Here is a 12,705-nt window from a genome sequence, read left to right on the forward strand (position 1 = left end):
GTTGTGAGGTCCTGTCGAGGGAATTGCTGCATGGATGGATGCTGAAATCGAAGCATCCACAGACTGGTCGGATTTCGTTGCGGGTGGCTTAGTGAGCATATCTTTAATAGTAGAGTCTTTTCTGTGATTGCAACCCGAGGGCATGACTTCTAGGTTCTACGTAGTGCGTGTTCTCTTGCTTATGGTGGGTGTCCATGCACCTTGTGCAGGGTAGCCCTTGCCTCTGCAGGTTCTGCTGTATCAGGTAGAGCACGCAACAGGGGAAGTAGGAGTCCGAAACATTGCGTGCAAGTTAGGGGCACTCCGCCCAGTGCGCATGAGCTGATGGGGGTTATACTTCCATAGAGCACTTGGGTGATGGGACCAATGAGCAGACTTTATAATAGAGCCCACAGCTAGGACCAGTTCTGCCCGTGGCCACCACAAGAGAGGCCCCCGGCAAGTCGACAGAGCATAGACCGCAACATGGTTCCAGGGCAGCGCCGATTCCTGTGATATTGTCCTTGTATGTAGGGCTCATGCGACACAGCAACAGAGACTTAGGCCAGTGGGCACCCCCCTAGGCCCTCTCGGAGAGCACCGCGAAATGACTCGGGGAGTACATTTCATCTTGCATGGTTTCTCCATTCTCAGGGCGCTTCTTTGATTAGTACAGTTGGGTCTCCAATGGCCCCCATATAGTGCCCAGTGCAGCACGCACTGTAGTTGTTGGGGCCTGGAGGACTCTTTTTGCAGGCTATTAGGCCATGTGTAGACCAGCAAGGGGAGTGACTTGTGTTATTAGCACATACGTGGCAGTATAGCTGCACCTACCCCATCCACGCCACCTCAGATAAGCCCTGTAGTCCCTGAATGTGGCCTGCCACTCCCCCGGCCAAATCCACTGTCTTAACACTGGAGAAGGCCCATCCCCTCTGTCGCCACCGGATGCGTCAGTGCCTGGATGGGAGACAGCACCGTCTCTCTGAAGCACTGTTGGTTCCTCCTCCCCGCCAGTTCAGGATGGAGGCTAGCTTTGGCTAGAGTGAGGAACAGGCAGTGAATACAGAGAATACCATGCGGCCTGCCGCTGTATGGTGGCTCAATGCAGCACTGTTGCCGCCATGTTGTCTGTAGCCGCACCTTTTCTTCTCGCTCGCCAGTTTCCCGCCCCAGCTCGCCACAGGCCCCGCCCACCACCGGCCCATTGGCCGAGCTGCTCCCGCCGCCCAGCTGACCCGCCCTCTCGTCCCCCTTCTTAAGGGGACAGCAAGGAGTGCTCGGGAGTGACCGCTGCGCCTCTCACCAGGCCGGGTCACCCCCTTGCTCCTCCTGCCGCCTCCTGCTCCTGCCTGCCAGCCTTGCCGCCTTTTTCCGATGCAGACGCCCCCCTGGCCCCCCGAGCGGCCCAGCCCCAGCAGAGCCGCCCGCTCGCCAGTTTCCCGCCGCAGCTCGCCACAGGCCCCGCCCACCACCGGCCCATTGGCCGAGCCGCTCCCGCCGCCCAGCTGACCCGCCCTCTCGTCCCCCTTCTTATGACGCCCCCAGAGCAACCGCGCAGCGGGAGCGCCGACTGAGCGCCGAAGGTGCGCCAAAGGTAAGCCCGTCCGCGCCCAGCGCCAGGACCCCTGGCCCCCGCAGACCCCAGCCCACCCGCCGGACGTACGACGCCGCCACCCTCAACGCACTCAAAGCCGGCCGAATCCCAGGATGCTACCGAGCCACCCCGAGACGCACCCACGGACCCTTCTGCTGCAACGCCTGCAAGTTCACCTGCATCCGGACCAGCACTACTCCAGCACCAACCAAGACCAAGACGAGCAACAGCAGCAGCCACCTGAAATGCATCCTGCTCAACACCCGCTCCGTCCACAGACACGCCATCGAGCTCTGGAACCTGCTCGACACAACCTCACCAGACGTCGCCTTCCTCACGGAAACCTGGATGAACGCCTCTTCAGCGCCCGACATCGCCATCGCCATCCCAGACGGCTACAAGATCATCCGAAGGGACTGCATCAACCAGACCGGAGGAGGCATCGCCATCATCCACAGGAACACCATCCGCATCACGACCAACACCGACGACACCCTCGCACCCGCCGAGCATCTGCACTTCCAGGTCCACATCAACCCCAAGACCACCCTCAGAGGCACCCTCATCTACAGACCCCCGGGACCACGCACACAATTCAGCGAAGACATCGCCGACTTCATCAGCCCGCACGCCCTCCTCTCCGCTGACTACATCCTCCTCGGGGACCTCAACTTCCACCTGGAGAACAACAACGACCGCAACACCACCACCCTGCTGGACAACCTCGCAAACCTGGGACTCAAGCAGCTGGTCACCACCCCCACCCACTACGCCGGACACACACTCGACCCCGTCTTCTCATCCAGCAAGGACATCGCCTTCAGCCACGCCACCGGACTCCACTGGACGGACCACAGCTGCGTCCACTTCAGCTTCAGAAGGACCACGATCCACCATCACCAGCAACAGGTTGCACGCAGAAGCTGGAACAAGATCACAGCCGACCAGCTCGCGACCTCCCTGAGCATGAACCCTCCCACCAGCGCAACGAACCCAAGCCAGGCGGCCACCAACCTCGCGAAGTGGATCATCATCTGCGCAGATGACCTCGCCCCTCTGAAGACCCCGCCTAGCGGACCCGGTAGCAAGAAAGCCCCATGGTTCACCGACGAACTCAAGAGCTCCAAGAAGAACTGCCGAGCCCTCGAGAGAACATGGCACAGAGACCCAACACCGGACAACATGACTGCCCTCAAGCTCGCCACCCGAAAACACCACCAACTCATCCACGCCACCAAGAAAACCGCATTCCAGGAACGACTGGACAACAACGCACACAACAGCAAGGAACTCCTCAACATCGTTAAAGAGCACTCCAACCCCAACGCCGGAAACAACAACATCACCCCTTCGCAAGACCTCTGCAACTCCCTCGCCTCCTACTTCCACAACAAGATCGCGGACATACACAACAGCTTCAGCACTCAACCGACGCACGCCACGACTGAACCACCGCCCCCCCACCACCACCCTCCGCGCCTGGACCCCGATCAGCACCGAAGACACCGTCCGCACGATGAACTCCATCCACTCCGGATCTCCTACCGACCCCTGCCCTCACCACGTCTTCAACAAGGCCGACGCTGTCATCGCACCCCACCTGCGGGACATCATCAACACCTCCTTCGACACCGCTACCTTCCCGGAGAGCTGGAAGCACGCCGAACTCAGCGCTCTACTAAAGAAGCCATCAGCCGACCCCACCGACCTCAAGAACTACCGCCCCATCTCGCTGCTCCCGTTTCCTGCAAAAGTCATCGAGAAGACCGTCAACAAGCAGCTGGCCGCCTTCCTCGAGACGAACGGTTCCCTCGACCTCTCGCAGTCTGGCTTCCGGGCCAACCACAGCACCGAGACCACCCTGATCGCAGCCACCGATGACATCCGAGCACTGCTTGACAACGGAGAAACAGCAGCCCTCATCCTCCTAGACCTCTCCGCGGCCTTCGACACTGTCTGCCACCGTACACTAGTGCAGCGACTCAGCAACGTCGGAATCCAGGAGAAGGCACTGGAGTGGATCATCTCCTTCCTCGCCGGAAGGACACAGAGAGTCCGCCTCCCCCCGTTCAGATCTGAAGCCACCGAAGTCATCTGCGGCGTTCCTCAAGGCTCCTCGCTCAGTCCCACCCTCTTCAACATCTACATGAGACCCCTCGCAGACATCGCACGCCAGCACAACCTCAACATCATCTCCTACGCCGACGACACCCAGCTGATTCTCTCCCTCACCAACGACCCCGCCACCGCCAGAGCCAACCTTCACGAAGGGATGAAAGAGGTAGCCGAATGGATGAAGAACAGCCGCCTGAAACTGAACTCGGACAAGACGGAAGTCCTCATCCTGGGATCCTCACCCTCCGCCTGGGACGACTCCTGGTGGCCCCCCGCCCTAGGCAGCGCACCCAAACCAACAGACCACGCACGCAACCTGGGCTTCATCCTGGACTCCTCCCTCTCCATGACCAGACAAGTCAACGCCGTCTCCTCGTCGTGCTTCAACATCCTGCGCATGCTACGTAAGATCTTCCGGTGGATCCCCACCGAGACCAGGAAGACGGTCACCCAGGCCCTCGTCACCAGCCGTCTGGACTACGGCAACTCCCTCTACGCCGGAACCACCGCCAAACTCCAGAAGAGACTCCAGCGGATCCAGAACGCCTCAGCACGACTCATCCTGGACATCCCCCGTCGCAGCCACATCTCCGGACACCTGAGAGACCTGCACTGGCTCCCGGTCAACAAGAGAATCACCTTCCGACTCCTCACCCACGCACACAAAGCCCTACACAACCAAGGCCCAGGATACCTCAACAGCCGCCTCAACTTCTACGCTCCCAAACGCCAGCTTCGATCGACCGGCCACGCCCTCGCCGCCGTCCCCCGCATCCGAAGAGCCACCACAGGGGGACGGTCCTTCTCCTACCTCGCCGCCAAGACATGGAACTCACTCCCGACCCACATCCGCCTGACCCAGGACCACCTCGCCTTCAGGAAGCAACTCAAGACCTGGCTGTTCGAGCAGTAGCGGACCCCCCTCCCCCAGCGCCTTGAGACCCTCTGGGTGAGTAGTGCGCTATATAAATGCTTTGATTGATTGATTGATTGATTGATCCTCCAGTGCCAAACTTTAATGCGATATGGGCCATCCAGGTGCGAAAGCTGCTGCCTCCTTTCCCGACACAGTGCGGGAGCCTTGTCCTTCACACTGGTGCTTTAAGGGGCCTTGAAGGTTGCCAGGACCACCACCACTAATATCGGCGGCTGAACTCCGTAGAGACACATCTATATGGGTGCCATCTTTGACATGCCCCCCGATGACAGCAGATTAAAGTGTGCATGTCACTTTGGCCAAATGTCTTTCGGCGGCCAGAGCAATTTAAACCTCTTCAATCCAATTCTTTTTAGACAGCCGGGTGGAGAGAATTCACAGGAACCCAGTGCCTTAAAGAGCACTAAGCCAGCCTGCTCCAACCAATCCTGGCACTTCTCGCATGCTGATTAACAGCATGAGAGCAGCATCTGTATTGGTTAGGGGAGTTGGCTCTAGGGCCCTGACTGATAAAGGGAGCACAACCAGAACCGACCAAGAAATGAGAGGTCCCCCAGTCTCCATAAAATGTTCCTGTAGTGAACTGCATAAAGCAAAATGCAATTTTTGAATTTGAAAGATGGAACAAGTGCATATTGACGAGTAAGGATAAGCCTGACGTTAATGAGTCATGTTGCTAGTGTGAACTCCTCTTGCTCGATATCAAATGACTAATCTACGGGTTGTCTAACATGATGGTTACTTCCTGAACTTGCACATGTGCTTCTTGTTGGCTGTGATTTCTTTATTTGCGCATTACCATAGGTTTCAGAGTCACAATAGGAACCAGGAATAGGACATTGGAGGTGGTGGGACTCTTAGGGCGATCCATTGCATAGGATCATCAAACGCCTCTAAAGTGTGTACAGTTTTAAACCTTGCTGTGATATGACAGTATTTTTCTTGTTATAAAGATAAGCCCTGAGCTGGACAGTGACTAATTGTATCTGTTGTCTTACTGTTGACTTCTGAATCCTTGTCCCCCTTCACCCCGACCCCACTTCTTCTCTGAGAAGCCTGAGTGCTCAGCTTTACTGCCCTGAGAGCCAAGTGAGGAAGGGGTGCACTTAGCTCAGTTGCAGAGCCACAGTAGAACGGGCCCCAGGTCACTAGGGGGAAATGGGAAATGACCCCGACCACCAAGGTTGTGGCCCATAATCGCCTGCTTGTCAAATGGCTGCCACAAATGGGGTCTTGACACCAACCAGATGGTGAGCAGTCTGAGTAGACATCTTTACTGATCTCGCAAATAGTGGATTCAAAAGAATGTTCTAAATATTTGTGATTTCCAGCCTACAATGCCTTTGCTACTCATCAAAGAACTAGTGGCATGATGTACGAAAACCCATTTTTGAAAGAGGATGTGCAATTTGCTCACCGACTGGTTTGTGAATGGTGGTGCTATTTACCTATATACTGACGGGTCCGAATACAATTGTCCATGGCTAGCAAATATTAATTAGGTAAACTGAATTGTACAGCCTCCTGTAATTGAATGGAGGCCTGTACGGGGCAGCAGACCTCTGCCCCTGCATTTGCATTCACAAACATTTTGTATAGCATCTTGTGTCCATTAAAGGGTCAGGTGCTGATTTTAAAAGGAAAAACCCGTTTGGGAACACATCGGGAACTTTCCTCTGCAGTTCAGCTACTACAGCAACTTGGGGCTTGTTAACTGTTCAGTGGTTTGCAACCACAATTGCAGTCACATACAATTGATACATGCCATTGCAACTTGTAAATAGGATTATGCTGACCTTTTGACTTCCCCTCCTATTTCCGATTCTGAAAGGGTCTCAAAAGTCATTTTACGAATTGTAACAACTTTTTTAGACCCATATAATCACTTTTTTCTTACATGTATGGGAGTAATGGCCTCTTCCTTGTTCCAGAGTATGGCCTTGCCACTTTTCCAGGGAACAGAACTGATGGTAGTCAGAAACATTGAACTTGAAAGGAGTTGAGCAGTCGCTTGAGTTTATATTGAAAGTGGACTACTTGACACACAATTGATGGACGGAATGCAGAACAAATCAAAACATTCACCCCCAGTCAAGAGATCTGGGTTAAATCCATCATTCTTTTGCTCACCATGCCACCCCAGTTTAGACTTGGCCATATGCAAATCAGTCTTGACCCTGCGCCTCATGGGAACAGTCCAGCCCGAACTGCCAAGCCAGGTCTTCCCTGGACCAGAAACAAGCATTCTAGGACCGGTGTCGGTGTGGCAACCAGGGATTTTTTACACCAGATGAGTGGGAGATGAAGTTTATATGTAGGAATTTCCTGTTTTTGGGGAGTCCACTGTCTGAGGTTATCGTATGTTGGCCCAAAATAAGGTATAGTGTTTTCTTCACTGAAGGTGGACTGTTATGCAGTGTGTTTAAGTCACAGTTTCGGATTTGGATATTGTTTGTTCTGATGTTGTCGATGTTTCGTCATCCTTTGTGCCCTTAGTGGGCAGCTGGGTGATTCTCCATTGAAAATGTCATTGATGAGGCTAGAAGCATTATAAAACGTTGTTGGTGGCTTGAGACTCTTATGCTACAGACCAGCCCGCTTTTCTTTACTTTTGTTTGTTTGAAAGACCACGCCCTGTCATGCTCTCTTGATAATGTAATTGAACAGCTTTTTTAATGCAATATCACAGCTAAGCACTATCATCTTGTCTTAACAATGTCAATGAACAGATTTAAAAATTCAAGAGACAAGATTTGGTCAGTTGGCTAGCGATCTCCATTTGGCATCAGAAGCTCTAACCTTCAGTGCAGATATTTTAATATTTATATAGTGCATCTGGACCTCATTGGTGTGAGGGTTCTTTATATTTAAACATTTCCAGTTGCAAAAAGGGTTACATTGAGATAGTGAAGGTAGTAGAACAGCTCAACAGTAAAGGGTGCTTCGAACAATGAATGATAAAGTATTTGGTGATTGAGTTCACGGATTTCCTGTGGGACAGGAGAGCAGGAGTTGTCAAAGGACATTTAATTGTTTCTGGAACTTGTTGATTGGTGTCAGTATCCTGAGACAAGGAGAAGAGACAGTGAGACACTTTGGGCCTGATTCACAAAGGCCCTCCGCACTTGTGGCAGAGGCCTCGCAGTCGTGGTGGAGGTCTCGCACTCGTGGGGGAGGCCTCGTACTCGTGGGATAGGCCACGCACTTGTAGCCTAGGCCTCGCACTCGTGGCAGAGGCCTTGCACTCGTGGGGGAGGCCTCGCACTCGTGGGGGAGGCCTCGCACTCGTGGGGGAGGTCTCTCACTCGTGGGGGAGTACTCACACCCGGGGCAGACTCTCCACAATAAGAATTCTGATTACGGAGTCTGCACCACGAGTGCGAAGGCCCTTTGTGAATCAGGCCCTTTGAGTCCACGTGCTTCTGACAGCTATTAGAAGTTGTTTTAAGATAGTTTTAGACACAACATACATATTTTGATTTCACCAGTGCTCTGCCCACATGGCTACATTCGTAAAGAGAAAGAAAGCTATTTTCAAACATATTTATCCTCGCTAAGAATTGCAATCCAGATGCTGGCCTTTGGTGAACCTAGGTCCATACCTAGTACTTGAGTCACTAAGAGTTGGCTGCTCTTTGCTGTACACAAAAAAATTTATTGCATTGCACTAGACCTCTCAGGTTCTCACTGTGTATGTGCTAAATGTTGTGTTTTAAATATATAATTGATTACTTACCTAGCCTAAGGATCTTTTATTTTGTGGTATGAGAAAAGCGCATTCTGTGAATTATATTGGAATTTATATATTTTGTACTTGTGAATTGTGACCATTTGGAAGGAGTCCAATCATACTCGTCTTTTCCTGTCTATTTTCGTTCAGATTAAAGATTTCCTCAAATACCTGCATCCAGTAAATGCATATCCCAACGTGATACCCGCTGACAAAACCATGGAACATGTAGAAAAGATGTAAGTGCAGAGCTGAAAATCATGTTAGTAGTTATTGCAATACCTGTAAAATGATATATGCTGAATTTCCTTGCCGCGTTTGGTGTCTAAAGGCATTATCAGGAACATGGAGGTCGAAACATGTTGACGAGTACTCTGGCTTGATTATGAGAGGTTCGTTGTTTTCCATCCCCCTGCACAAACTCCTGTTTGTGCAGAGGTCCGAATACCGAGTTAGGTACTACTAAAAGCACCCAGTAATCACTGGGTACATTAAATACCTCACTGTTCATTAAATTAAGGCAGGTCAAGCTTGTAGAAATGTAAGTGGGTAAAAGTGCACGGTCTTTACCGTACCATGTGGATTTTGGTGCATTAAGCACCACAATCTGCATGCTTTTTCCCAAAAACTCATATTAGACACTATTTACCCCACCTGATACATAATGTACCCCAACGTATTGGTATTTATCAGGAGCGATAAGTAGAGCCTTGATTCCAACAAACTTGGAATCGGGGCCTCTGACCTTAGAGCAGTGAAAAAACAGGCTCTGAACCGGCGAGTCTGAGCAGGCCCCCAGCAGACATAGAATTGCCTTATCTGCTGATTGCGGCTCAGTTAAAAGTCCTAGTGCTTCTTGGGAGCAGAGTACACACCTGGGCCTTGAAGGCGAGGTTCAGATTGTTGTGGGGAAGGGGGTAGGACACCAAGTATTAGATTGAAAATAATATTATAATTGAGAGAATGCTTGCATGATGATTCAGTAAATTAACTCTCACCTCTGAATTCTGTGTATGATGTAGAGGTTATGAGTTTGAATCCCAGTCCTCAATCCTTCTCTGGGCTTTAAATCTGAATATCATGAAATTAGGTAATAGTACCAATATCTACAGCGCTTAGTTGCCATTGGAAGCGCTATAAAAAACAAGCATATATTGTGAATCAGTGAAGGAAATGAAAGACTTGGGTAGGTGGTAAGGTGAGGCAGGACAACAAGTTTGTGGTGAAAGGGTGAAGAAGTGCTTTTTGTGTGTGACTGCACTAGGATATCCTCAGCCCCTCCCCCCCACCAACATTGACAGATCGTCTATGGGATCCGCTTACATCAGGATTGCTATTGGCAGGGTCATACACATCATACACTAATAGATAAGAGTATATATCATTAACTTGGAGATTTCCGCTTCAAGGTTCCGAAGTGGAAAAATAACCCTGTTATTGATGGACAGCCATCTATAATTCTAAATATCATACGTGGGAGTATGCATCCCTACTATAAATATCCTTATCTATCTTTAACTACATTCTAGTTGTGACATCACTAGTCACCAGTAATTTGAACTTTCCATAGCCAATGTAATAAGTTACAGTAGAATTGTGATTTCTTGATGCCTCCAGCCATGTCCAGCAGTTACAGTGAAAGCATAGACACAAAGAGAATGCTTCGAGGGACTTATGCCATGTTGCTAATTGCTATGACCAAGTAGGCAGGCCTTCGACTTCATTTGGCACAGAATGCTACTATTAGCAGGATTGGCCGCAACTACCATATACATTTTTCGGGGAGCTAGCAGGAGGACGTGTGAAATAAAGAATCCAAAGCCCCGATAATGTGTAACGTAGCTCCAGTTTTAATTAACGGGGTCCAGCCAAGGTGCTTTCTTTCTGTTTTATTTATTTACAAATCCTGAGATGATCCAGAGGACAGATATATTTAATTAGTAGTCCACGTACCTCGACCACAAATCATTTAATCCACCAGATGACATGTAGATTCTTTCCAGAATTGAAAATATTCTTCATTAAAAGGCTAAATCACAATTAAAGTCAGTCCTGAGAAAGTTCCGGGTACTATTTGACATAAGGGTTGAAATGCACGTTGGTTAGCACTTTGGCTACATTTGGAAATGTTTTTTTTTTTTTTATTTATAACAGGATTTAAATAAATAACAACTGAGGAACCATAGCAGTTTGGATGGGCTTCTTTAATAAAGAGTTGAGATACCATAAACATTATTAGGCTATTGTTTTTTTGATCATGCGGTCTGCTATCTCCCACAAAAACAAGTGAAAAGGAGGTTTCTTAAGAGAACTTTTAACAGCTGTCTAAATTAATAAAGGACGCACTAGCTTTCTAGATGCCATTCTTCTAAACTTTCTGTCCTGAAAATCCACAGCCATTAGCTATTTTTAAAGAGCTATCTATTCTGATGGATGCTTCTGACAGCAGATTCCTCACCTTTAGAAGAGCTCCTGGTGCCAGGCTGCACTGCATTTTCAAAGTAATTGCTCCCACCCAACGGTAGGCGGCGCTGTCCAACCCTGCGATGGACTTGCGCCATTCTAGAAGTGACATTTCAGAGTCGCGTAAAGGTGCTTTCCATGTCTTTCGACTCAATTCCGGAGCTCTGCTCCCAACTTTACTGGCTCTACCAACACAAAAAAAAATTAAGATAGTATGACAGGGAAAATCCCCTTTACCTCTAAGACAACTAAGTTTTACACTGCGCTAAGACTAGAGAAAGCAGATGTCGGTCATAGTCTACATGTTTCCTTTTGGTGCCCCGGTTTGGGTCACGATTCAAAGTTATGTGGCCTGAGGCACCTGAATGTGATTGAGAAGTGCAAAGCAAAACAATATTTTGTGGAACATAAGAAGAGTTCATGTGCAAAGCAACGTTTCTGATCCAACTCCAAATCACCGGGCCACTCCCATGCCAGATTCAATTCTCAGTCCAAGTCCTCGGGTAAGTCCAAGTCATGCCACAAGCACACAAAGGTGAAGAACCACTCCAGATGAGACGAGAAGCTGCATAGTCAGCACTCCAAGAGCTTGACTCCATTAATGTCTTCCAAGCTCATTGTGAGGCTGGTTCCGGTGCACCCCAAGTTCCTCGGGCCTCCACTGACCCTCGCACCTGATAGAGGTCTTTAAGGAGACCATGCTGCAGATCTTCAAGATGATGCTGGCTCCCTCTGGTGCGCCTTCCGGCCCCAGGGAGCCACAGGCCTCACCAGTTGCACTTCAACTGGCAGGTCTCACCGACTGACTCCCCAAGGCCTCCTTGCGATTCTGTGCCAGTACCGGCCCATTACTCCACACTGGATTGGGGTGACACCCTGGTTGGAATTATTGGCACAACTCCAGTAACATCCAAACTAAATTCGGTCCCGATGCTAGTCTCCATCCAAAGCCAACATCAACCCACACCAGACCTATTTTGTGCCACTTGACCACCACAGCGTAGCCCTCAACCTTAGAAACTGATCCCCAGCCTATTTCTTAATTTCATTACTACTGGGCGCTGAAGACCCTGCTCAGCTACGATTAAGATACAGTTTAATGGCTTCAGAACACACCACTTGGTGATGAGGAGGCAGACAACTTGCCCCCCCTCCTTTCAATGATGCTTGATTGTACACAGACCTACAAAATGCTGGTCGGTTTTGAATGTTCTGCTGAGTCTGAGTTAGAATCTCCACCAAGCCTGACCACAGAAGCATGTGTCTAATTTGGTGGCTGTCCGCAGGGAAGTAGAAGTTCTTGATTTACAATTTCCACTACAGAAACAATGGCTGATTTGGTTTGACAGAAATCTTGCAGCCATGCCTACCATTTCGAAGCCTTTGCTTCCTTTCAGTGAGACTTCAACAGACACTTTGATGCCTGCTTGGACAACCCCATACTCTACTCCCCCAGTGGCTAAACAACTCAGATCTGCTCCTGTTGATCTAGCAATTCTCCCACAACATTCACCCCCAGAAAGCCTAGTGTAAAGTCATCCACAAGCAAAATCAACCCCAACGTTGTATCTTCCCTTCCAGATAGGGAGTCGAAGTACATTGACGCCTTCAGCATTACCTTCATCTGCCAGTGTAGGCCTATGGTCTTTAAATGCAGTCTGCCTATTAGTCCATAATATAAATGTTTTGGCATATGACCAGCAAGTTTTTGCCAGCTTTTTCTGAGGCATTGAAGTCAACCTTTGCCCAAAATATTCAAGATTGTCGATAAGCTGTCAAATATATTCTACAGACTAGCCTGAACACAACAGACTGTGTTGAGTGTGCCACGGGCACCAGCATTGTGTTCAGGAACTATTCCTGGATGTGCTATTGGTCATAGAT

At 49.9% G+C, this 12,705-nt stretch overlaps 1 protein-coding gene across 1 annotated transcript in view; it reads left to right on the plus strand.

Annotated features, from left to right (window-relative positions):
• DCLRE1C (DNA cross-link repair 1C) overlaps positions 1-12,705 on the plus strand; it is a 483,826-nt gene that overhangs the window by 425,064 nt on the left and 46,057 nt on the right. Inside the window, exon 12 of the mRNA XM_085652918.1 lies at positions 8,509-8,597. Within this exon, the coding sequence (XP_085509044.1) occupies positions 8,509-8,597 (89 nt within the window). The remainder of the gene's footprint in view (positions 1-8,508; positions 8,598-12,705) is intronic.

This window comes from Triturus cristatus, chromosome 4_1 (genome assembly GCF_964204655.1).
Source record: "Triturus cristatus chromosome 4_1, aTriCri1.1, whole genome shotgun sequence".
In the NCBI taxonomy this organism is placed as follows: Eukaryota; Metazoa; Chordata; class Amphibia; order Caudata; family Salamandridae; genus Triturus; species Triturus cristatus.